The sequence below is a fragment of the Gopherus evgoodei genome, unplaced genomic scaffold (assembly GCF_007399415.2).
Source record: "Gopherus evgoodei ecotype Sinaloan lineage unplaced genomic scaffold, rGopEvg1_v1.p scaffold_49_arrow_ctg1, whole genome shotgun sequence".
Classification (NCBI taxonomy): domain Eukaryota; kingdom Metazoa; phylum Chordata; order Testudines; family Testudinidae; genus Gopherus; species Gopherus evgoodei.
This window is the reverse complement of record NW_022060070.1, coordinates 663222-689173: the sequence shown is the minus strand read 5'-3', so window position 1 is coordinate 689173 and position 25952 is coordinate 663222. Positions and strand designations below refer to the sequence as shown.

At 60.4% G+C, this 25952-nt stretch overlaps 1 protein-coding gene across 1 annotated transcript; it reads right to left on the bottom strand.

Annotated features, from left to right (window-relative positions):
• Positions 1 to 198: 198 nt before the first annotated feature.
• LOC115643007 (FH2 domain-containing protein 1-like) lies at positions 199 to 25722 on the bottom strand. Its single transcript, XM_030546756.1, has 11 exons — positions 25281 to 25722; positions 23754 to 23971; positions 23297 to 23358; positions 16418 to 16520; positions 16252 to 16337; positions 11507 to 11607; positions 11339 to 11409; positions 9371 to 9478; positions 3233 to 3303; positions 2757 to 3033; positions 199 to 1104 (listed from the first exon to the last, which is right to left on the bottom strand). The coding sequence occupies exons 1-11, from the start codon at positions 25720 to 25722 to the stop codon at positions 472 to 474; spliced, it is 2172 nt and encodes a 723-aa protein (XP_030402616.1). The 3' UTR covers positions 199 to 471.
• Between the last annotated feature and the right edge of the window lie 230 nt (positions 25723 to 25952).

Genomic DNA, 25952 nt, shown 5'->3' with positions numbered 1-25952 from the left:
CCCAGCCCAGCTTCCCCTGCCGGTGGGCACCTCCCTGCTCAGATCATCCACAGCCCTGGGGAACCAGCTGAGGGCAGGAGAAGCCACCCTTGCCAGGCCCTGCCCGGGGGCAGCTCTCCACGTGCCCTGCGCCCTGCCCCGCTGCCCTCCCCGCCAGAAGGAGGGGCAGGTGGAGGCAGGACCATTTTCCTCGTGATTTATTAACAAACAAACCCAGCAACCAGCAAAGGGTGCTGACAGGGACAGTTAAAATGTCCGAGCGGCTGATGGTGCCCGGGGGGAGGCCCAAGGCAGAGACCAGGGCACCCTGAGGGAAGGGTGGGGACCAAAGTCCCCAGGCCCTGACCATGGCATTGGGGAGGCAGGAGCATGGGCCCCCCAGCAGTCTCCCCGTTATAGCCGCAAGGCAGCCTTGCACCCTGGGCCAGGAGGGGCGGGCAAAGCTACTCCCACCCCTGGCACCGTCATCCGTCAGCTCTGGGAGGGCCTGAGCGGCTTCTCAGCCAAACTGAGGCGCCGGAAGAAGCCAGCGAGGGTGGAGACGCCCTTGGGGGAGGCCGTGGGGGAGACAGGGCCAGCCTGCCCCATAGCCCCTGGGGAGGAGGCCTTCTTACGGAAGAGGCTGGGGAAAGGGCAGGAGGGTGAGGTGTTGAGGGAGCAGCCCATGGCCTTTGGCAAGGCCCCTGGGGACGGGAGCCCTTCAGGAAGCCAGGACACAAGGCCCCCTTTCCTGCACACAGGGGTGGCAGGGGGCCTTGGTGGGGGGGCAGGCGCTGGGCCCAGGGAGTCCTGGGGCTCGAGGTGGGCTGGGAGGATGGCGAGCGTGTGGCGCCGGCTTAGCCTGGTTGAGGGCTCCGGCAGGGCAGCCTGGTCGGGGCGCACCCTGGCCCCCAAGCCCAGGCTGCCGCAGGGCCCGGTACGGGGGCCCTGGGAGGTGCGGCTCCGGCGGCACAGATGGGGCGTGCGTGTCAACAGGAAATCGAGCTCCACATCCTGCAGCTCCGGCTCCTGCGCCGAGCACGTGGCGATGGAGCGGCGCTTCTCCTGCCGCTGTCGTTCCAGCTGCTGCCGGCGCTGCTCAGCCTGCTCCCGTGCACGGTTCTCCTGCGGGAAACAGGGCTCAGGGACAGGCCCCCAGCAGACCCCACTGCCCACACAGCACCACCATAGAACCCACACTCTCATCACTAGACCCCACCCCACGGAGGAATGACAGGGGTGTTTGAGCACAGCCGCCCAGAAGCGCCCCTTGGCGTGCAGCACTTGGGGGCCAGGGGAGGTACAGGGAGTTGGGAGGATACAGGGGGTTCAGGGAGATACATGGGGTACCTGCACAGCCATCTGGAAGCACCCCCTGAAGACATGCAGCACTTGGGGCCAGGGGAGGTACGGGTGATACAGAAGTGTTCAGGGGGCACCTGCACGGCCATCCGGAAGCACCCCCTGAAGGCATGTAGCACTTGGGGGGAAGAGGAAGTACAGGAGGTTTGGGGGGATACAGGGGGCACAAGGAGATACAGGGGGTACCTGCACAGCCATCCGGAAGTGCCCCCCAAAGATGTGCAGCACTTGGGGGACAGAGGAAGTACGGGGGGGTTGGGGGATACAGGGGGCTCAGCGGGGTTGGGAGGTACAGGGGGGACCTTCACAGCCGTCCGGAAGTGCCCCCCAAAGGCATGCAGCACTTGGGGGGCAGGGAAGGTACAGGGGATTTTGGTGGCTATAGGTGGGTTCAGGGGGCACAGGGGATACCTGCACAGCTGTCTGGAAGCACCCTCTGAAGGCATGCAGCACTTGGGGGGCAGGGGAAGTACAGGGGGTTTGGGGGATACAGAAGGGTTCAGGGGGCACAGGGAGATACAGAGGCACAAGGGGTACCTGCAGAGCCGTCCAGAAGCACCGTGCAGCACTTGGGGGGCAGGGGAGGTACAGGGAGTTTGGGGGATACATGGGGTACCTGCACGGCCATCCGGAAGCACCCCCTGAAGGCATGCAGCACTTGGGGCCAGGGGAGGTACGGGGGATACAGGAGGGTTCAGGGGACACAGAGGGTACCTGCACGGCCATCCGGAAGCACCCCCTGAAAGCATGGAGCACTTGGGGGGCAGGAGAAGTACAGGGGGTTTTGGGGGATAGAGAGGGGTTCAGGGGCACAAGGAGATACAGGGGGTACCTGCACGGCCGTCCGGAAGCAAGGCGTGCAGCACTTGGAGGGCAGGGGAGGTTTGGGGATACAGGGGGCACAGAGGGTACCTGCACAGCTGTCCGGGAGTGCCCCCAAAGGCATGCAGCACTTGAGGGGCAGGGGAGGTACAGAGGGTTTGGGGGATACAGGGGGCTCAGGGGGGACCTTCACAGCCATCCAGAAGTGCCCCCTGAAGGCGTGCAGCACTTGGGGGGAGGTATCGGGGATTTGAGGGATACAGGGGGGGTTCAGGGAGCACAGGTGGTACCTGCACGGCCATCCAGAAGTGCCCCTCAAAGGCGTACAGCACTTGGGGGGCATGGGAGGGGTAGGGGGGTTCAGGGGGCACAGAGGGTAACTGCACAGCCGTCCGGAAGCACCCCCTGAAAGTGTGCAGCATTTGGGGGGCAGGGGAGGTACAGGGGGTTTGAGGGGGCACAGGAGATACAGGGGGCACGGAGTACCTGCACAGCCATCCGGTAGCGCCCCCCAAAGGCATGCAGCACTTGGGGAGCAGGGGAGGTACAGGGGGCTTGGGGGATACAGGGAGGTTCAGGGGGACAGGGGGTACCTGCACAGCCGTCCGGAAGCGCCCCCCGAAGGCGTGCAGCACGGCACACACCTCCTGCAGGCAGAACAGAGCCTCGTCCTCGCAGTAGAAGTCGCGCAGCGTGGCCGTGGCCTGGTGCAGCCGCTCTAGCTCTGCCTGCACCGCGCCCAGCTCTGCCTGCGCCAGCTGCAGGAAGGGCTCCAGCTGTCCTGGGCCCAGCTCCGGCAGGCTGCTGCGGGCCCCTGCCAGGCGGTCCCCCAGGCCCTGCAGCTCCGATGCCACCTCCTGCTCCTGGATTCTGCGCACGTGGACGGGGCGAGGGAACCCGTCAGCTCCATGATGCCCCATCCGCCCCCCCACCCACTGGGGCAGGCCCATGAGGCTCCAGCCCCACACTAGGGAGAGCAGAGACCCCGCCCCAGGGCAGAGTTGGCCCCAGACCCCAAGGGCAGAGGGACCCACAGGGTACAGCTCTGGGGGCTGGAGGGGGAGCTCACCGTGATGCCAGCCCCACGTGATCCAGTTTGCTCGGGAAATCCAGCAGGCTCCTGTCCTTCCGCTCAGCCTCCTGGGGCAAGAGACAAAGTGACCCCTGCCCCCCACAGCACAGCCCCTCGCCCCATCCCCACAGCACCTAGTGACCCCTCCATCCCAAACCACCACCCACACTTCCTGGAGCAGAGTGCTTCTCTCCACCACTCTGCCCCGCACAGCACCCAGTGTCCTTCCAGCACCCTGCCCCCTACAGCAGAGCACCCCACAACACTCCCCTGTCCCCTTGCCAGCACAGCACCCTCCCACCCACCCCCCATGCAGTAACATACGCCCCCATCCTCCAACACTGGGAATATTGTGTTACATTTCCAGGAAGCCCATGTGTGCCTCAGTTTTCCCTCTGTACTGCATTGTTACCCAGTGGGGGGGAAAGGGCTGTTTGCCCTCAGTTGGATGAAAAGACGTAGGTGGGGGTGTCATCTAGCTGGCTGGGCCTCAGCCTCCATATCATACACCTGGGGAAATTCTGTGCCACTGCACACGCTCAGAATTCACATGCTCTGCAGATTCCCCCCCTCCCCTGAGGTCACGTGGCAATTACACCCACAAGGGGCTGCTGCGGCACCAGGCTGGGCCGGGATGGGTCCCTGGCCTCTTTGCCAGACACTGGGAATGGGCGCAGGGGATGGGTCACTTGGTGATTCCCTGCTCTGTTCATTTCCTCTGGGGCCCCTGGCACTGGCCACTTCGGCCGACAGGACACTGGGCTGGATGGACCCTTGGTCTGACCCAGTCTGGCTGCTCTCATGTTCTTACACACCAGAGGGTAGCGGGCTCACGGGCCGGAGCAGCCAGCTGCAGAAGGGGAGAGGACAGAGGCTGCGTTCCTCACAGCACCCTGCCCGCGGGGTGAGGAGACACGGGATACGTGGCGGGGATGACAGAGCGGGGCCCATGGGGCTGCTGGGGGTCACACAGACTGGGGTGACAGCACTGAGGCAGGGGCTGGGGGGGACAGATGTGCCTGACTGATTGGGAGAAGCTTGGGGTCAGCCAGGGTCTGCATGTGGGAAGCTGCCCACCTCCCTAATGATCCCTCCCGCCCCAAAAACACCTGTTCCATACTTCTCCCATTGACACCCATCATCCCTCCAGGTTCACATCCAGGCTCCTGCCCTCTTCCTCAGCTCCTCATTACCCCGACTCCCCCAGCCACTGGGCTGCTGCCGCTGGGGCGGGAAATCCAGTTCTGTGCTGTGGTTTACATGAATTCTCACTCCGCGCTCTGTGTACGGAATCTATTGGTCAAACCCATTTCCTGACTCTCTCCATTGGCTGTACTGTCCCAGTCTGACGAACTGGGAATGTCTTAATGCTTGCTCTGAACACTGCGTTGGTGCCTCAGTGTCCCCATGGCAGTTCTTAAGTATCTGGGTGGTGGAATAAGGGTGTGTGATTGCTGCAGAGCAAAGGGCAAGTGCCCCTAAATGCCTGACACTCTGTCTCCTAGCAGCTGATGGCCTGGGTCCCTCCCCTGCAAAGGTGCCAGCTGAAGGTGTTGGAGACAAAGGGATCAGGTGACCTCCTGGCCCGGGAAAGGAGCTGAGCAGAGAGGAGGGGCTGGGGGGTGTTGTGAGTCTGGAGCTGGCTGGGGACGAGGAGTGAAGTGGAGATGTGGGGGTCTGGCTCACTGCCCCCCAGAGTGGACCCGGCCGAGGGGTCCGGTTCTCTGTACCTACAAGCTCTGTTTTAGACCCTGTTCCTGTCATCTAATAAACCTCTGTGTTACTGACTGGCTAAGAGTCACATCTGACTGCAAAGTGGGGGTGTAGGACCCTCTGGCTTCCCCAGGACCCCACCTGGGCGGGCTCGCTGTGGGAAGCGCACGGAGGGGCAGAGGATGCTGAATGCTCCAAGGAGAGACCCAGGAGGTGAAGCCGTGTCAGCTTCTTGCCCTGGACACAGCCTGCTGAGGGGGACGGAGACACCCATCTGTCGCCCTGACCGTTCATCCCGGGAGGTATGCTGCCTGCCAGGGGCCCGTATCCGAGATGTTACAGAGGCTTTGTCGAGGATTATCCGGCCTTCTGACTACTATCCCATGCTACTCATCCATGTGGGCACAAATGATACTGCGAGGTGTGACGCTGAGCAGATCAAGAGTGACTACAGGGCTCTGGGAGTACGGGTTAAGGAGTTTGGAGCACAGGTGGTATTCTCTTCGATTCTTCCTGTTGAAGGTAGGGGTCCGGGCAGAAACAGATGCATCGTGGAGGTGAATGCCTGGCTGCGAAGATGGTGTCGCCAGGAGGGCTTTGGCTTCCTCGACCACGGGATGCTATTTGAGGAAGGACTGCTAGGAACAGATGGCGTTCACCTTTCGAAGCGGGGAAAGGCCTTATTTGCGCACAGACTGGCTAACCTAGTAAGGAGGGCTTTAAACTAGGTTCGACGGGGACAGGTGAGCAAAGCCCACAGGTAAGTGGGGAACAAGACCTGGGAGATGGGTTGGAAACAGGAGGGAGCACGGGCTATAATAGCAGAGAGGAAGGAGGGTCAGGGCGAAGCTGGGAGGCAAGATCAAACCAGTATCTTAGATGCCTATATACAAATGCAAGAAGTATGGGTAATAAGCAGGAAGAACTGGAAGTGCTAATAAATAAATACAATTATGACATTATTGGCATTACTGAAACTTGGTGGGATAATACACACGACTGGAATGTTGGTGTGGATGGGTATAGTTTGCTCAGGAAGGATAGACAGGGGAAAAAGGGAGGAGGTGTTGCCTTATATATTAAAAATGTACACACTTGGACTGAGGTGGAGATGGACATAGGAGACGGAAGTGTGGAGAGTCTCTGGGTTAGGCTAAAAGGGGTAAAAAACACAGGTGATGTCGTGCTGGGAGTCTACTACAGGCCACCTAATCAGGCGGAAGAGGTGGATGAGGCTTTTTTCAAACAACTAACAAAATCATCCAAAGCCCAAGATTTGGTGGTGATGGGGGACTTCAACTATCCAGATATATGTTGGGAAAATAACACTGCGGGGCACAGACTATCCAATAAGTTCCTGGACTGCAGTGCAGACAACTTTTTATTTCAGAAAATTGATAAAGCTACTAGGGGGGAAGCTGTTCTAGACTTGATTTTAACCAACAGGGAGGAACTTGTTGAGAATTTAAAAGTAGAAGGAAGCTTGGGTGAAAGTGATCATGAAATCATAGAATTTGCAATTCTAAGGAAGGGTAGAAGGGAGTACAGCAGAATAGAGACAATGGTTTTCAGGAAGGCGGATTTTGGTAAGCTCAGAGAGCTGATAGGCAAGGTCCCATGGGAATTAAAACTGAGGGGAAAAACAACTGAGGAAAGTTGGCAGTTTTTCAAAGGGACGCTATTAAGGGCCCAGAAGCAAGTTATTCCGATGGTTAGGAAAGATAGAAAATGTGGCAAAAGACCACCTTGGCTTACCCTTGAGATCTCGCGTGACCTACAAAATAAAAAGGCGTCATATAAAAAATGGAAACTAGGTCAGATCACGAAGGATGAATATAGGCAAATAACACAGGAATGCAGAGGCAAGATTAGAAAAGCAAAGGCACAAAATGAACTCAAACTAGCTATGGGAATAAAGGGAAACAAGAAGACTTTTTATCAATACATTAGAAGCAAGAGGAAGACTAAGGACAGGGTAGGCCCACTGCTCAATGAGGAGGGGGTAACAGTAACGGGAGACTTGGAAATGGCAGAGATGCTTAATGACTTCTTTGTTTCGGTCTTCACTGAGAAGTCTGAAGGAATGTCTAGTATAGTGAATGCTTACGGGAAGAGGGTAGGTTTAGAAGAGAAAATAAGGAAAGAGCAAGTAAAAAAGCACTTAGAAAAGTTAGATGCCTGCAAGTCACCAGGGCCTGATGAAATGCATCCTAGAATACTCAAGGAGTTAATAGAGGAGGTATCTGAGCCTCTAGCTATTATCTTTGGGAAATCATGGGAGACGGGGGAGATTCCAGAAGACTGGAAGGGGGCAAATATAGTGCCCATCTATAAAAAGGGAAATAAGAACAACCCAGGAAACTACAGACCAGTTAGTTTAACTTCTGTGCCAGGGAAGATAATGGAGCAGGTAATCAAAGAAATCATCTGCAAACACTTGGAAGGTGGTAAGGTGATAGGGAATAGCCAGCATGGATTTGTAAAGAACAAATCGTGTCAAACTAACCTGATAGCGTTCTTTGATAGGATAACGAGCCTTGTGGATAAGGGAGAAGCGGTGGATGTGATATACCTAGACTTTAGTAAGGCATTTGATACAGTTTCGCATGATATTCTTATAGATAAGCTAGGAAAGTACAATTTAGATGGGGCTACTATAAGGTGGGTGCATAACTGGCTGGATAACCGTACTCAGAGAGTAGTTATTAATGGCTCCCAATCCTGCTGGAAAGGTATAACAAGTGGGGTTCCGCAGGGGTCTGTTTTGGGACCGGTTCTGTTCAATATCTTCATCAACGATTTAGATGTTGGCATAGAAAGTACGCTTATTAAGTTTGCGGACGATACCAAACTGGGAGGGATTGCAACTGCTCTGGAGGACAGGGTCAAAATTCAAAATGATCTGGACAAATTGGAGAAATGGTCTGAGGTAAACAGGATGAAGTTCAATAAAGATAAATGCAAAGTGCTCCACTTAGGAAGGAACAATCAGTTTCACACATACAGAATGGGAAGAGACTGTCTAGGAAGGAGTATGGCAGAAAGAGATCTAGGGGTCATAGTGGACCACAAGCTTAATATGAGTCAACAGTGTGATACTGTTGCAAAAAAAGCAAACATGATTCTGGGATGCATTAACAGGTGTGTTGTAAACAAGACACGAGAAGTCATTCTTCCGCTTTACTCTGCGCTGGTTAGGCCTCAACTGGAGTATTGTGTCCAGTTCTGGGCACCGCATTTCAAGAAAGATGTGGAGAAATTGGAGAGGGTCCAGAGAAGAGCAACAAGAATGATTAAAGGTCTTGAGAACATGACCTATGAAGGAAGGCTGAAGGAATTGGGTTTGTTTAGTTTGGAAAAGAGAAGATTGAGAGGGGACCTGATATCAGTTTTCAGGTATCTAAAAGGGTGTCATCAGGAGGAGGGAGAAAACTTGTTCACCTTAGCCTCCAATGATAGAACAAGAAGCAATGGGCTTAAACTGCAGCAAGGGAGATTTAGGTTGGACATTAGGAAAAAGTTCCTAACTGTCAGGGTAGTTAAACACTGGAATAGATTGCCTAGGGAAGTTGTGGAATCTCCATCTCTGGAGATATTTAAGAGTAGGTTAGATAAATGTCTATTAGGGATGGTTTAGACAGTATTTGGTCCTGCCATGAGGGCAGGGGACTGGACTCGATGACCTCTCGAGGTCCCTTCCAGTCCTAGAGTCTATGAGTCTATGCTCCAAGGGAGAGGAGGCTCCCCAGAGTCCTGCCTGGCTTTGTGGGGAGCAGTTCTAGAGCATCGCCTGGGGACTTCGTGACACCCAGCCACACCTGCTGGTGGGTGTTTCGAAATAAATAACCAGACCAATCGAAACGGGCACGATGATACTGTGGTATTTTGACCAACATAACATGCAGAATTGTTTATTTTTGGCACAGAATCCCCCCAGGAACGGTCCCGTGACCTAGACTTGCCCACCCCTCTGCCAGGAGCCGAGCAGCAGGTGACAGGGCTGGGTGGGGATAAGCCCGACTGCGCCCCGCAGCCCAGGGCTCACCTGGGGGTGCTCACTGCAGCCTGGCACTGGGGAACCCGGCTGTGCAGCACTGTGGGAGCGTCGCTGCCCATGCTGGGCAAGGGGCCCAGCTCTGGGACTCACTAGGGGCAGCAGGCCCAGAGCTGCAGTCTCAGGACACGGGGGGCCACAAGGCTCAGCCTGGAGGAAGAGTGAGCTCCCCAGGGGTCCAGCACACTGACGGGGTCCTTCCCAGAGACTGCTCAAAAAATGGGGCATAACCCCGATCCTGTGGATCCCTGACAGCCCCAACCCTCCTTTTTCCCCCCCGCTGCACCCCTACAACACAGCCTCCCTCCTGAGTCCCAGTTCCCCCTTCACAGCCCTGACTCTGGGGGTGATCCCCGTTCCGCACTCACCATGGCCACGAAGTGCAGCAGGTCCACGCCTGGCTTGTTGGCCTTGGTGTCTGCCAGCCTGAGGAGAGAGGCCATCCGGAAGCCTGCGGCATGGCCAGCGTAGCCTCCCTGACAAGGAAAGTGCATGCTATGGAAACAGGTACTCTCAGCAGCCTCTCTCCCTCTAACCACTAGTCCCCACTCCTCTCCCAGAGCCAGGAGAGAACCCAGGAGTCCTGGCTCCCAGCCCCCACTGCTCTAACCACTAGTCCCCACACCCCTCCCAGAGCCAGGAGAGAACCCAGATGTCCTGGCTCCCCACACTTCCCGCTCTAACCAATATTCCCCACTTCCTTCCTTTCTCCCATCTTCACCTGTACTAGGGAGGCTTCAGAAACACGTGGGGAGCGAGGCTGGAGTGGCTGTGAGAGAGGGATCTGCTGTGAGGGGTCAGGAGACACTGGCCAAGCTGCCCCCTGTGACCATGTTCTGTACAAACACTGCGTGTCTCACTTTCCCCATGTGCTGCTCGGTTAGCAGGGGGGGCGTTTGCTTGTGGCAGAGACCCAGGTGTCACTGTGCCTGGCTGGCTGGGGCCCGGGCCCATGGCGAGGCCCAGAAGACAACTGCCTGGACATTTGGCACCTAGCACCCAATGCCCAGGAATGGGCCCCCCTCCACAGGCAGCCAGCCAGTGTGACTAGCTGGATAGTAAAGGCAGAGGGGGACGGGGGGTGTTAAGGATGGGTGGCACAAGGACACGCTCCTGGAGGGGATTACGGAGGGGCCGGGGGTAGTGCCGCGGGGGCAGCTGGACACGCCCCTGGAGGGGATTACAGAGGGGCCGGGGGTAGTGCCGCGGGGGCAGCTGGACACGCCCCTGGAGGGGATTACGGAGGGGCCGGGGGTAGTGCCGCGGGGGCAGCCGGACGCGCCCCTGGAGGGGATTACAGAGGGGCCGGGGGTAGTGCCGCGGGGGCGCCGGACACGCCCCGGGGGGGATTACGGAGGGGCCGGGGGTAGTGCCGCGGGGCAGCCGGACACGCCCCTGGAGGGGATTACTGGGGGGCCGGGGGTAGTGCCGCGGGGGCAGCTGGACACAGCCCCTGGAGGGGATTACGGAGGGGCCGGGGGGAGCGCCGCGGGGGCAGGCTGGACACGCCCCTGGAGGGGATTACAGAGGGGCCGGGGGTAGTGCCGCGGGGGCAGCTGGACACGCCCCTGGAGGGGATTACGGAGGGCCGGGGTAGTGCCGCGGGGGCAGCCGGACGCGCCCCTGGAGGGGATTACGGAGGGGCCGGGGGTAGTGCCGCGGGGGCAGCTGGACACGCCCCTGGAGGGGATTAACGGAGGGGGCCGGGGGTAGTGCCGCTGGGCAGCCGGACACGCCCCTGGAGGGGATTACGGAGGGGCCCGGGGGTAGTGCCGCAGGGGCAGCGGACACGCCCTGGAGGGGATTACAGAGGGGCCGGGGTAGTGCCGCGGGGCAGCCGGACACGCCCCTGGAGGGGATTACGGAGGGGCCGGGGGTAGTGCCGCGGGGGCAGCTGGACACGCACCTGGAGGGGATTACAGAGGGGCCGGGGGGCTCCGGGCTCTGATCCGACCCGGCGCTAACCCAGGACTCTGTGCTGGGTCCAGACCCCCAGGCACCCCCCTGCTGTTCCCACAGGCAGAGTCACTGCAGAGTCAGGCCGGGAGGTGCCTGGCTCCCTTTGGGTACAAGTCTCCTGCCAGGGTCCCACCAGGGGCACTCGCTGAGGTGGCTCCCGGTGTGTCATGGGGGCTGGGGGCTCCGAAGGTTGGTCCCTGGTGGGGGAGCCGAGGGGCTGATCCCAGCGAGTGTGACCCGGAGGGGGCCAACGCCCTGCCCAGGGCCTGCCAGGGCTGTCCCGGAGCCAGGCGAGGGCACCGTGCCACTGGATCTGCCACCCCCCCCCGGCCCCTCAGACCCAGCCAAGCCCCCCCCGGCCCGGCCCCAGAGCTCACCGTGTTCATGTAGTTGCCGGCTCTCAGGACCAGGCGGATGACGACATGCAGCTCCTCGCAGCCCAGCAGCTCTGCGGAGAGGGGATGGCGGAGGTGAGTGGGGGGCTCTGCTCCAGGGTCCAGCCCCTCCCCTGCCCTCCAAGTGCCCCTGGCCAGCCCCACACGCACCCCGAGCCGCCTCAGTCAAGATCTGGATGGAGGATTTCAGCGAGTTGAGCTTGGGGAAAAACTCCTCCTTCAGGACGAGCAGCTCCAGGCGCCGGACGTAGCTAGGGGGAAGCAGAGCAGGTGACAGCGGAGCGGCCAAGCTGCGGAGATGCTGGGGCAGCGAGCCCATGGGATCCAGGCTGAGCTCCAGGATCCAGCCTGGCCTCGGCAGCCAGCTCAGCAACCAGGGGTTCCCGAGACCCTCGTCCACCTGCAGTGACCCCCACTTCAAACCGGACCCCGGTCCCAGCCACGCAGTGCCTGGGCAGTCTGCCCCACCAGCGCCCTTCTCTGGGAAAGCCCTGCCCACAAGGAGGACTGTGCCAGGCCAGAGACATACCTGACCTGCCTGCCTAGGGGGCCAAGCCAGGCCCCAGAGCCCACCCCGTCCCCGTCCCCGCCAGGCCCCAGGAACGCAGAGCCCACCCCGTCCCCGTCCCCGCCAGGCCCCAGGAATGCAGAGCCCACCCTGTCCCTGTCCCTGCCCCAGTCCCTGCCCCAGTCCCCGTCCCCGCCAGGCCCCAGGAACGCAGAGCCCATCTCATCCCCGTCCCAGCCAGGACCCAGGAAAACAGAGTCCACCCTGTCCCCGTCTCTGTCCCTGTCCCCATCCCAGCCAGGCCCCAGGAACGCAGAGCCCACCCCATCCCCGTCCCCGCCAGGCCCCAGGAACGCAGAGCCCACCCCGTCCCAGTCCCCATCCCAGCCAGGCCCCAGGAACGCAGAGTCCACCCTGTCCCCGTCCCTGTCCCCATCCCAGCCAGGTCCCAGGAATGCAGAGCCCACCACGTCCCCGTCCCCGCCAGGCCCCAGGAACGCAGAGCCCACCCCGTCCCTGTCCCCATCCCAGCCAGGCCCCAGGAACGCACAGCCCACCCCATCCCCGTCCCAGCCAGGACCCAGGAAAACAGAGTCCACCCTGTAACCGTCTCTGTCCCTGTCCCCATCCCAGCCAGGCCCCAGGAACGCAGAGCCCACCCCGTCCCTGTCCCCATCCCAGCCAGATCCCAGGAACGCAGAGCCCACCCTGTCCCTGTCCCCATCCCAGCCAAGCCCCAGGAACGCAGAGCCCACCCGTCCCTGTCCCCATCCCAGCCAGGCCCCAGGAACGCAGAGCCCACCCCGTCCCCGTCCCAGCCAGGACCCAGGAAAACAGAGCCCATCCTGTCCCCATCCCTGTCCCCGTCCCCGCCAGGCCCCAGGAACACAGAGCCCATCCCGTCCCCGTCCCAGCCAGGACCCAGAAAAACAGAGCCCACCCTGTCCCTGTCCCAGCCAGGCCCCAGGAACGCAGAGCCCACCCCATCCCCGTCCCTGTCCCCAGCCGAGCCAGGCCCCAGGAATGCAGAGCCCATCTTGTCCCTGTCCCCAGCCGAGCCAAGCCCCAGGAACGCAGAGCCCACCCCGTCCCCGTCCCCATCCCAGCCAGGCCCTAGGAACGCAGAGCCTACCCTGTCCCCGTCCCTGTCCCAGCCAGGCCCCAGGAACGCAGAGCCCACCCCGTCCCTGTCCCCATCCCAGCCAGGACCCCGGAGCGCAGAGTCCACCCCGTCCCAGTCCCCATCCCAGCCAGGCCCCAGGAACGCAGAGCCCACCCCGTCCTTGTCCCCATCCCAGCCAGGCCCCAGGAACGCAGAGCCCACCCCGTCCTGGTCCTAGCCAGGCCAGAGGAACGCAGAGCCCAACCCGTCCCCGTCCCCTTCCCAGCCAGGCCCCAGGAACACAGAGCCCACCCCGTCCTCAGCAGGGCTCCAGAGGTGACCCTGGCAACTACAGGGCAGGAAGCCTCACTTCAGTACCGGGCAAATTGGTTGAAACTATTGTAAAGAACAAATTGTCACACATAGATGAACATAATTTGTTGGGAAATAGTCAACATGTTTTTTGTAAAGGGAAATCATGCCTCACCAAATCTACTAGAATTCTTTGAGGGGTTCAACAAATATGTGGACAAGGGGGATCCAGGGGATATAGTGACTTAGATTTTCAGAAAGCCTTTGACAAGGACCCTCAGCTGTCATGGGATGAGGGGGAAGGGCCTCTCATGGACTGGTAACTGGTTAAAAGACAGGAAACAAAGGGTAGGAACAAATGGTCAGTTTTCAGAATGGAGAGAGGTAAATAGTGGTGTCCCCCGGGGCCTGGTCTGGGACCAGTCCTAGTCACCACACTCATAAATGATCTGGAAAAAAGGGCAAACAGTGAGGTGGCAACATTTGCAGATGATACAAAACTACTCAAGATAGTTAAGACCAAAGCAGACTGCGAAGAGCTGCAAAAGTATCTCACAAAACTGGGTGACTGGGCAACAAAATAGCAGATGAAATTTAATGTGGATAAATGCAAAGTAATGCCCAGTGGAAAACATAATCCCAACTATACATATCAAATGATGGGGTCTGAATTAGCTGTTACCATTCAAGAAAGACCTTGGAGTCATTGTGGATAGTTCTCTGAAATCATCCACTCAACATGCAGCAGCGTCAAAAAAGCAAACAGAATGTTGGGAATCATTACGAAAGGGACAGATAATAAGACAGAAAATATCATGTTGCCTCTATATAAATCCATGAGATGTCCAAATCTTGAAAACTGCATGAAGACTGGTCTCCCCATCTCAAAAAAGATATTTTGGAATTAGAAAAGGTTCAGAGAAGGGCAACAAAAATGATGAGGGGTATGGAACAGCTTCTGTATGAGGAGAGATAAATAAGACTGGGACTTTTCAGCTTGGAAAAGAGGCGACTGAAGGGAGATATGATAGAGGTCTATAAAATCATGACTGGTGTAGAGAAAGTAGATAAGGAAGTGTTGTTTACTCCTTCTCATAACGCAAGAACTAGGGGTCACCAAATGAAATTAATAGGCAGCAGATTTAAAACAAATAAAAGGAAGTATTTTTTCACACAACACACAACCAACCTGTGGAACTCCTTGCCAGAGGATGTTGTGAAGGCCAAGATTATAACAGGATTCAACAAAGAACTAGATAAATTCATGGAGGATAGGTCCATCAATAGCTATTAGCCAGGATGAACAGGGATGGTGACCCCAGCCTCTGTTTGCCAGAAGCTGGGATTGGGTGAAAGGTGATGGATCACTTGATGGTTCCCTGTTAGGTTCATTCCCTCTGGGGCACCTGGCACTGGCCACTGTTGGTAGACAGGAAATTGGGCTTGATGGACCTTTGCTCTGACCCAGTATGGCCGTTCTTATTTTCAAGCCAGGCCCCAGGAATGCAGAGCTGTGCCAGGTGCCCAAGCTGGGGGTCCCAGCCCCACTCGGCGTGACACCAAGCAGGACTCTGGGGCAGCGTCTCCCCTCAGGGCACCTGTCTCAGGGCAAGGATCCTGCTCCACTTTGGCACCTCCTGGGTCTGACCTCAGAGCGTTCAGCCCCTGATCACCCCATGAGCTCCCCACAGCGAGTCCCCCTGGGTGGGACCCCTGGGGGAGCCTCACCCCCAAAGGGTCCTGCCCCCCACGCTGCAGCCAGCCGTGACCCCCAGCCTGCGTGTGACACAGACGGGTCATTATCGTGGGGAGCCCAGCGTAGAACAGAGCTTGGCAGCACCGAGATCAGGGACCTTCGGCAAAGTCCATGGGGGCGCGAGAGCACTAGGCCCTCGCCCCTGAGTCCCCAACCAGGAGACTGACTCGCTTCCAGCTGCCCGGCCTCCATCACAGCCATTGCCCTCCTCCTTCCTTTGTCCCTTTCAGGGTCCAGCAGGTCACCTGGGCTGCATCAACCCCCCTTGCAAAGGAGGAGACCCGGTCAGCAGCTGCCAGGCTACAAGTGTCAGTTGTTCTCCTCAGCCCGTCAGCAGTCGCACCTGCTCTCTAGGGGTGTCTGCAACAATCACACCCCCTTGTCCCACCACCTCAGTACTTGAGTAACATGTGGGGAAACTGAGGCACACACACTGTTCAGACAAAACATGAAAACCATTCCCACTTCACTACAAAAGCCCAGTCCTTCCCTGGCTGAGCCGGGCCCCTTGGACACGGAGCCCGGCTCGTCCTGGATCACTTACAACCCTCCAACATCACACCTGTGCTATGTCTGTAGCCAGAACAGGTCTGGTTTCAGCCCTGGCTGTGGGTCGTGCCCACCTCAACCCAGCAAGCTCTGGGGCCAGAGGAGGGCAGGGGCCCCGGGGGAAGGAGTCAGCCTGCAGCCTACGTGAGCAATGTGGAGGTAGCAGCCATCACCCCAACTCAGTCCCCCACCCCACAGCCCCCCATACTTGGAGACACTCCCTGTGATGGAGCAGGGCAGATTTGACCTGGGAATGTTGTAGGGAGGTTACATTGGGGAGGAGAAAGAAGCTCCCTGAGCTGTAACCTGAGCCAGGAGGGGGGTTGGGAGAAGTGACACCTTCTGCCCCGGAAACTGGACAAAGGAGAGGAGGAGCAGGGGGGAGGGGAAGAGGGGGGCTGGAGGGGTTCTGGGTGGTGGAACACAGGGAACCCCAAGGCTGGGGTCTAAGCTCCCTGCCCCCCAGAAGGACTTGATTGAGGGGTCCTGGCTGTGCCTACAAGCTCTGCTGTATCCTGCATTCCTGTTGTCCAATAAACCTTCTGTGTTACTGGCTGCTGAGAGTCACTGTGAGTCCCAGGAAGTGACTCCCCCACACTCCAAGGCCCCCCCCCACAGCCACCACCCTGCTCCCCCCAGCGCCCCCGCTGGGTGCCCAGAGCTCTCACCTGGGAACCCCCACAAGCAGCAGCGAGAAGGCCTCGGCGTCCGAGAGCTGGCTCCAGGGGCCCTGGAACGCCCTCAGTTTTTTGACCTGCTAGGACAGAGTCGGGGAGCATTAGCCCAGGGAGTTGCCGCAGGGACTGGACTGCCTGTGCCCTCCTGCCCCCTCACCTCGTCTGCGTCGGGCAGCATCTTGCACAGCTCCAGCAGCTTCTCAGCCCCATACAGGGAACCAGCGCCGGCCTGGAGATCGGCCACAATCTGCTGCACAGGCCTGGGGGGCGGAAGAGATGTCAGCTCAGCCTGGAGACCAGCCCCCAAGCAGCCCCAGACCCCCACCCCTCAATCCCTGCCCCAAGGAGCCTCACCATCCCCACCCCCCACATGAGAGGGTCTATGGTGCAGCTTGGGGCTCCCCTCCCACTGCCAGCTGCTCCCTGTCATGGAGTGTGGGGGAGTCCGGCCCTGCACCCCTCTTCCTGGGACCCACAGTGACTCTCCGCCAGTCAGTAACACAGAAGGTTTATTGGACAACAGGAATGCAGGTTACAGCAGAGCTTGGAGGGACAGCCAGGACCCCTCAATCGAGTCCTTCTGGGGGTTCAGGGAGCTTAGATCCCAGCTTGGGGTTCCCTGCACTGCACCACCCCGCCCCAAACCGAAACTGACCCAACCCTCTCCAGCAGGCTCCCTTCCTTTGTCCAGCTTCCCGGGCAAAGGTGTTGACTCCCCCTACCCACCTGCCTGGCTCAGGTTACAGGCCTAGATCCTGTCCCTCACCTAAAATAATCCCCAGATCTCCCACTCCCCACACAGACAGCCCCTACTCCATCACATCTCTCCCCCCTTCGAGACTGAACTGAGCGGGGTCACTCTGCCCAGTGACCTGGGGAAGTTCAGGACCCCCCCTCCGGGACAACGCATCCGCTGTCAGGTTGGCACTTCCCTTCACATGGACCACGTCCATGTCATAGTCCTGCAGGAGCAGGCTCCACCTCAGGAGCTTGGCGTTGGCTCCTTTCATCTGGCGCAGCCAGGTCAGGGGAGAGTGGTCGGTGCACACGGTGAAGTGTCGCCCAAAGAGATATGGCTCCAGTTTCTTAAGGGCCCACACCATGGCCAGCATTCCTTCTCGATGGCCGCATAGCTTTGTTCCCGGGGTAGCAACTTCTTGCTCAGGTACACGACGGGGTGTCTCTCCCCCTTTTCATCCTCCTGCATCAACACCGCCCCCAGTCCCGTGTCTGAGGTGTCGGTGAACACCATAAAGGGCTTGTCAAAATCAGCGCCCGGAGAGCCTGCTGGCACTGCTCAGTCCAGATCACCTTGTCTGGCTTCCCCTTCTTGCACAGCTCCGTGATGGGGGCGGCTATGGCACTAAAGTGGGCACGAACCTTCGATAGTACCCCGCCATCCCCATAAAGCAGGGGTCCCCAACCTGTTTGTGGCCAGCAGCACATAGATGTTTTCAGAAGAGTGTGGCGGGCGCCAACAATTTTTCAAGGCTTATTTTATATTTGTACATTATTAAATATGATGGTTTTCGTATTATTTATTCTTCCCACTCTGGGTTGAAATAATACGTACGTTGTCTCTTATTTGAACCACTCATTTTGGAGCAAAATGTTAAAAAAGTACTAAATTGCAAAGCCCAAGAAAACAGCAGTATCAGTACAGGAAGAATACTCACACCCCGGGGTGGCTCTAGGCACCAGTGGAGCAAGCAGATGCCTGGTCAGCACATGCTACGGGGCAGCATTCGGTCCATTCTGCAGAGGTGGAGCGTTTTTGTTTGTTTGTTTGTTTTGGCGGCAGTTCTGGGCAGTGCAGGGAGTAGCCTGAGAGAAGCTGCGCAGCCTGCAACCCCGGAGTACTCTATCCCCAGCAGGCAGGGAGCCCTGGCATCTCTCCCCTGCTGGGCACTAGGCGGGCCCTGCGCCTGCAGCCCTGGAGTTCTCTATGCCCGGCAGGCGTGGGGCCACGGCTTCTCTTCTTGAAGCCAGAGAGAAGCTGCAGCCCTGTGCCTGCTGGGGATAGAGAGCACCGGCGCCCGCAGCCCTGGAGTTCTCTGTCCCTGGCAGGCAGGGAGCCGCAACTTCTCTCTGGATAAGCCGCCGCCCCGCGCCACCCAGAGACAGAGAGCACTGGCACCTGCAGCCCTGGAGTTCTCTATCCCCGGCAACCGCAGGACCGCGGCTTCTTTCCCCTGCTGAGCACTAGGTGGGCGCACATAAATGCCCCAGTGGGCATCATGGCACCGTTGGGTGCCACGTTGGGGACCACTGCCATAAAGGCCTGGACCTGGTTTATGGTTTGGGGAGCGGGCCAGTCTCTGATCACCTCCACCTTGGCTGGTTCCGGCTTTAGGCAGCCGCTCCCCACCCGATGGCCCAGCTAAGATACTTCAGCCATCCCCACCTTGCACTTCTCAGCCTTTATGGTTAACCCAGCATCCTGGAGTCAGTCCAGCACTTGTTTAACCTGGGACACATGGTCCTCCCAGGTCCGGCTAAAGACGCAGATGTCGTCAATATACGCCACGGCAAAACTCTCCATCCCCCTCAGTAGCTGATCCACCAGGCGCTGGAAGGTGGCCGGTGCTCCCTTGAGGCCGAAGGGCAGGGTCAGAAACTCATAGAGCCCCAGAGGGGTGATTAAGGCCGATTTCAGCCTGGCATCTGCGTTCAGCAGCACTTGCCAGTAGCCTTTGGTAAGATCCATGGTGGTGAGGTACCGAGCACCTCCCAGCTTGTCTAGGAGCTCGTCAGGCCTGGGCATAGGGTAGGCATCAGACACGGTGATGGCATTGAGCTTTCGATAGTCCACACAAAACCGGATTGACCCATCCTTCTTGGGAACCAGCACCACTGGCGAGGCCCAATGGCTGGAAGACGGCTGGATCACCCCCAACGCCAGCATGTCCCTGACCTCTCTTTCTAGGTCCTGGGAAGTTTTCCCAGTGACCCAAAAAGGGGAGCATCTTATAGGGGGATGTGACCCGGTCTGCACCTGGTGGACATATAAATTAGTGCGTCCAGGCTGGTTGGAAAACAGCTGTCGGTACAGATGCAGCACCCCTCTGATCTCAGCGTGCTGGGTCAGGGACAGCTGATCAGAGAGGGGAATTGCCTCCAGGGGGGAACCAGCTTTTGTCCCAGGGAATAGATCCACTAAAGGGTCATCTCCCTGCTCCTCCCAATGTCCACACACGGCAAACACCACATTCCCCCTGTTATAATATGGCTTCATCATATTCACATGGTACAGCCGGCGGTGATGAGCCTGGTTCGACAGCTCCTCCACATAGTTTACCTCATTTAGTTGCTTGACAACCTTGAAGGGCCCTTCCTAGGCAGCCTGGAGTTTGTTCTTTCTCATGGGGATGAGAACCATCACCTGATCCCCGGTAGCAAAGGCGCGGGCCCGTGCCATGCAGTCATACCAGACCTTCTGCTTCCTCTGGGCTTGGGCCAGATTCTCCCTGGCCAGGCCCATGAGCTCAGCAAGTCTTTCCCGGAAGGTCAGGACATACTCCACCACTGACTCTCCCTCGGGAGCAGCCTTCCTCTCCCATTCATCTCTCATCAGGTCCAGGGGCCCCCTTACCCGCCTTCCATATAACAGTTTGAAAGGCGAAAACCCAGTAGATTCCTGGGGTACCTCCCTGTACGCAAACAGCAGGTGAGGTAAGTACTTGTCCCAGTCCTGCGGGTGCTGGTTTATAAATGTTTTTAGCATCATCTTCAGCGTCCCGTTGAACCTTTCCACCAGCCCGTTGGACTGGGGGTGATACACTGAGGCCCAGTTGTGCCGGACCCCACATTTCTCCCACAAGCACCGGAGCAGGGTCGACATGAAGTTGGATCCCTGGTCCGTTAAGACTTCCTTGGGGAATCCCACCTGGCTGAAAATGGTCAACAGCGCATCTGCCACGATGTCTGCTTCGATAGAGGACAAGGCCACCGCCTCGGGGTAGCGAGTAGCGAAATCTACCACCACCAGAATGTATTTCTTTCCCAACCAGGTTGTCTTCCTGAGAGGTCCCACTATGTCCAAGGCCATCTTCTGGAAAGGTTCTTCTATGATGGGTAAAGGCCTCAAAGCCATTTTCCCCTTGTCCCGGGCCTTCCCCTCCTTCTGGCAGGGGTCACAGGATTGGCAGTACTGTCAGACATGGGTAAAGACCCCAGGCCAGTAAAAGTTCTGTAGCAGCCTCTGCCTGGCGCGCCGGACTCCCTGGTGCCCTGCGAGAGGGATGTCATCAACCAGGTACATCAGCTTGGGGCGAAACTTCTGGAGAACCATCAGCTGCCTCCTGATCCCCCATGACTCTACTTCCCCTGGAGGAGCCCATTCTCGGTACAGGAACCCCTTCTCCCACAGGAACCTCTCCTTGCAACCTCTCCCCATGGTCTGTACCGCACTGAGGTAAGCCGAGTCCCTTGGCCTCCGCAAGGAGGGATCTTTCTGCAAGTTGGCCTGGAACTCAGCAGCTGGGGAATGGATGTGGACCTGCTCTCTCTCGTTGGCTGGGTCAGGAGCCACAGCCCCCCTGAGCCTTGCCCTTGGGTGTTCCCTCCCCACCAGGGTAGGGTTCTGTGCCTCCGGGGTGACATCCTTCCCAAGGACAGGGAGTAGTGCCCCTCGCCGGCTCTGGCTACGGGTCATGACTAAGGCATTCTGGGGGTTGCTTGGCCAATCCTCTAGATCTCCCCCCCGCCATCAACACCTCAGTGGGCAAATAGTGGTGCACCCCCACTTCCTTGGGGCCCTCCTTGTCTCCCCATTTCAGATGCACCCTCGCCACAGGCACCTTGAATGGGGTCCCGTCCACCCGTCAGGGTCAGGTAGGTGTTGGGCACCAGCTGATCTGGGGCCACCACCTAGGGCCGGGCCAGCGTCACCTCAGTGCCTGTGTCCCAGTATCCATTGACCCTCCTCCCATTCACCTCCAGGGGAACAAGGCACTCGCTCCGCAGGGACAGCCCTGCGCCCACCCTATAAACCGAGAACCTTGAGTCTGGGACACTGGGACCGTATGTGGCCCCTCTGGCCACAGTGATAGCAGCTCATATCCCCTTGGTCCCCTCGAACCGGTCGGTTGTCCCTGACGCTGGGCGTTCCCCTTGGGAGGGGGTTCTCCATATTCCCCCTTTGGGAGGTCCCAGGGTGACTCTCTCTCTGCATTGGGACAGGCCTGTTCCTTTGGGACTCCTGCCTGCCACTCCCTGACCGGCTCTTCACAAACTCATCGGCCAGCCGCCCTGCATGTTGTGGGTTCTCTGGCTTTTGGTCCCTCAACCACAGCCTCAGGTCGGATGGGCACCGCTCATACAGTTGCTCCAGTACCAGCAGTTTAAACACGTCCTCCTTCATCTGTGCCCCATCTGCCCACTTGCTGGCGTATCCCTCCACGCGGACGGCTAGTTGCAGATATGAGACCTCAGGGGTTTTATCCTGACTCCGGAACCTCTCCCGGTACATCTCAGGAGTCAGCCCAGACTCGCGCAGCAGGGCCTGCTTGAATAGTTCGTTGTTCCCTTTCTCCTCCTCTCCCAGCTGGCGGTACAATGCCACGGCCTTGGGGTCCAGTAAGGAGATAAGAACCCGGAGCCTGTCCGCAGGATCTACCTAGTGCAGCTCGCAGGCCGTCTCAAAGGCCTCCAGGAAATCATCCATGTCCTTCCTCTCCTTACGCTGGGCCAGGATGCACTTATCAAAGCTCCGCGCAGTCCTGGGCCCCCCTCACTCACTGCAGCTGGGGGCTCGCTGCCCCTCAGCTTGGCCAGTTCCAGCTCATGCTGACGCAGTCTCTCTTTCTCCTCCCGGTCATGTTCCCTCTGTCTCTCACGATCCTCCAGCTCTCTCAGTTTTAGCTCTCTCTCCCATTTCAGCTGCTTCCGCTCCACGGATGCCGAGCGTCGCCGGGAGGATCCCCTGCTGGGGGGTGAGCTTTGCCAGGAGGATCCCCTGCTGTCCAGGGGTGTCACGGTGCCCTCAGTATTCACTGATCTCCTTCCTGCCCGTCCCCTAGGCAGGAGGGGTTTCAGGAAGCCCTCAGCAGCCAGCTGACCGCTCCCAGCGGGGACAGACACTGGTGCCTGCGCTGCATCTGCCAGGCTGCTTCCCCCAGAGACAGGGCTCCGTTCATTCAAGCGATCTCCTTCCTCCAGCTGGGCAATCAGCTGGTCCTTGGTGAGCCTCCCTCTGCGCAGCCCCCTCTGCTTGCACAGCTCCAGCAGGTCACACTTGCACCGCTTGGCAAACCTCTTCCTGCTGGCCACTCACAGGCTGGGGTGCTCGCCGCTCCCCACGGTTTCCAGGGGGACCCCTAGTGCACCAGCCCTTCTTGAGGTCACCACCTCTCTGCCAGGGTCGAGCTGCAGACTCCTCCGCCCCTGGGACCGCTCACTGCAATCCCCCGGGGGACCCTGTTACTGCAAAGTCCTTCTCGCTGGGCACACACTCCCAGGGGTTAATCACCCCTTCGTTTTACTGCTCCCCAGTCACTTACTGCAGGAAGCGCCGTCCACGGGGTGCAGTATCTCCTGCCACTGCCACCAGTGTCACGGAGTATGGGGGAGTCCGGCCCTGCACCCCTCTTCCTGGGACCCACAGTGACTCTCAGCCAACCAGGAAAACAGAAGGTTTATTGGACAACAGGAATGTAGGTTACAGCAGAGCTTGTAAGCACAGTCAGGACCCCTCAATCGAGTCCTTCTGGGGGGCAGGGAGCTTAGATCCCAGCTTGGGATTCCCTGAATTCCAACCACCCAGCCCCAAACCGAAACTGACCCAACCCTCTCCAGCAGGCTCCCTTCCTCTGTCCAGCTTCCCGGGCAAAGGTGCTGACCCCTCTCCCCCCTGCCTGGCTCAGGTTACAGGCTCAGGTCCTGTCCCTCACCTACAGTCCTCCCCTGCCCTCCCTTCCCCCACACAGACAGTCCCTACTGCGTCACACCCCTCAACCCTGACCCTGTTCCCCTCGGCTGGTCTGACCCTGGGCACTGTGGTGCCAGGTCGCTCCATCCCACCCCTGCCTGCTCTTACCTCTTAAACTGCTTCAGAAATATCTCCAGATTCAGGCTCTTCTTTGAGTCGAGGAGAGAGACCTGGGGAGAGTGGTGGGGGGAAGGGTGGGGTGAGCATGGGGAGAAGAGAGAGGGGTGGGGGAGGGAGGCAAAGACCAGCTCTGGGACACACAGCCCCCGGGGCTGGGGGCAGTTCAGCCTGGCACAGCAGAGTGTCTCGGGGGGCAGGCTCTGCTCCTACAGAGCCCGGCCCAGCCCCTCAGACCCACTGCAGGGATGGGGGTCAGCCTCAGGCAGGGCGCAGCACGAACCCCCCCGCGCTCGTCCCCCCATGGGGGGCAGCACGCGAGGAGCCCGCAGGACTAAAGCAGAGGCCAGCCCGCCAAGCGCCTGTCCTGGGCTGAGGATGCAGCACGGACCCCGGGGAGACAGAGGGACCCCAGACCCCTGTGGGGCCAGCCTCGACCCAGGCTCACCTGGCCCTGGGGCCGGCCCAGCAGCAAGGGCCCCTGCGGGCCCCAGGCCGGCTGCTCCCCAAACAGCTCCTCGAGGTGCACCACGTCCAGGGGGATGCGGTCATGCTGGCTGCTGGCTGTCCACACGCTGGGGCGCCCGCACACCCGCTCCGCCGGGATCACTGTCCAGTGGAAGCTGCGTATCTTGCTGCGCCGTCGAGTGGGCACCAGCGCGTCCCCTGGGGGCGGGGGGATCCCAGGGGCAGGGGCCCCAGGCAGGGGCGGGGGGACTGGGGGAGCAGGGGCCCCGGGTGTGGGGACTGGGGGAGCAGGGGCCCCGGGTGTGGGGACTGGGGGAGCAGGGGCCACAGGCAGGGGCGGGGGGACTGGGGGAGCAGGGGCCCCGGGTGTGGGGACTGGGGGAGCAGGGGCTCCAGGTGTGGGGAGTGGGGGAGCAGGGGCCACAGGCAGGGGCGGGGGGACTGGGGGAGCAGGGGCCCCGGGTGTGGGGACTGGGGGAGCAGGGACCCCAGGCACGGGCGGGGGGACTGGGGGAGCAGGGGCCCCGGGTGTGGGGACTGGGGGAGCAGGGACCCCGGGTGTGGGGACTGGGGGAGCAGGGACCCCAGGCACGGGCGGGGGGACTGGGGGAGCAGGGGCCCCGGGTGTGGGGACTGGGGGAGCAGGGGCCACAGGCAGGGGCGGGGGGACTGGGGGAGCAGGGGCTCCAGGTGTGGGGACTGGGGGAGCAGGGGACACAGGCAGGGGCGGGGGGACTGGGGGAGCAGGGGCCCCAGGTGTGGGGACTGGGGGAGCAGGGGCCCTGGGCAGGGGCAGGGGGACTGGGGGAGCCGGGGCCCCAGGTGTGGGGACTGGGGGAGCGGGGACCCCAGGCGGGGGGCCCGGAGAGACTGGGGCAGTGAGGGCCCTGGGTGAGGGGCCCGGAGAAGCAGGGGACCTGGGCGGGGACAATTGGGCAGAGTCCTTTGGGGAGGGGCTCCCGAGGGTCCCCGGGGCTCCCGAGGGGAGCTGCTGGGCTTGGCCCATGGGAGGCACTGAGCCGGGTGCCCCCTTGCCACCAGCACCAGGCACTGCCGAGAGAAAAGGGGTTACTGCACCGCTGGGGGACCCCCCCGCACACACCTGGACGCTGCAGGGCAAGGGAGGGGGCCCCGGTCGTAGCTTGAGGGAGATACCCCAAGACACCCCAGCTGGCCCAGGCACCTGCTTCCGAGACCCCCGCGGCCGGGGGTCCCCTCCCGGACCCGCCATCAGGGGACTCCCCCCCCGGGACCCAGCCCAGTGCAGTTCCATGGGGGGCCCCAGAACCTGGAACAGCTGGGCAGGACCCCCCAGCAGGGCCGCCCGGGGGGGCAAGAGGGGCAATTTGCCCCAGGCCCCGCGCTCCGCAGGGGCCCCCACGAGAGTTTTTCGGGGCCCCTGGAGCGGGGTCCTTCACTCGCTCGGGGGCCCCGGAGCTTCTTCTGCTCCCGGTCTTCGCTGGCGGGGGGGGAGTCCTTCCGCTGGGACCCCCCGCCACCGCATTACCGCCGCGGCTCTTCGGGGCGGGTCCCGGAACGGAGGGCCCCCCCGGCGAACAGGGCCGGCTCTGCACATTTCGCCGCTCGCCGGCCCCGCGGCTCCGCTGGCCTCCCGCAGGCTGGTGTGGATGCTCCACCGGAGCCGCCGGCCGCCGACGGCCCCAGACCCCCGGAATCCTCTGGGCGGCCCTGCCCCCGCAAACCCCCCGCCTGGCAGGACCCCGCCCCGCTCTCACCCGGCTCCGCCGGCCAGGGGAGGGGGCGCGGACCGGACAGCGACTATCCCCGCCGGGGGCGGTGCCAGGGGGTGGGGTTATTCCCCCGCCCAGCCCCACCAGTCTGGGCATCTGCGGGGTGACTCCCTGATGGGAAGGGGGAGCTTTGCTCACGGCGGGGCTGGGAGCCAGGACTCCTGGGTTCTCTCCCTGGCTGCGGGAGGGGCCGGGCATGGCGTGGGGTGGGTGGGGGGCTGGGAGCCAGGACTCCTGGGTTCTCTCCCTGGCTGCGAGAGGGGCGGGGTGGGGGGCTGGGAGCCAGGACTCCTGGGTTCTCTCCCTGGCTGCGAGAGGGGCGGGGCGGGGCGGGGCGGGGTGGGGGGCTGGGAGCCAGGACTCCTGGGTTCTCTCCCTGGCTGCGAGAGGGACGGGGTGGGGGGCTGGGAGCCAGGACTCCTGGGTTC

Excerpts from the sequence above, each read along its gene's own strand:
- LOC115643007 (XM_030546756.1), bottom strand. The coding sequence starts at position 25,722 with ATGCCCGGCCCCTCCCGCAGCCAGGGAGAGAACCCAGGAGTCCTGGCT. Across the intron at positions 23,972-25,280 it reads CGCCCCGAAGAGCCGCGGCG|GGGACGCGCTGGTGCCCACT; the intron begins GTAATGCGGTGG and ends CCCCGCCCCCAG. Across the intron at positions 23,359-23,753 it reads TGGGCCGGCCCCAGGGCCAG|GTCTCTCTCCTCGACTCAAA; the intron begins GTGAGCCTGGGT and ends CACTCTCCCCAG.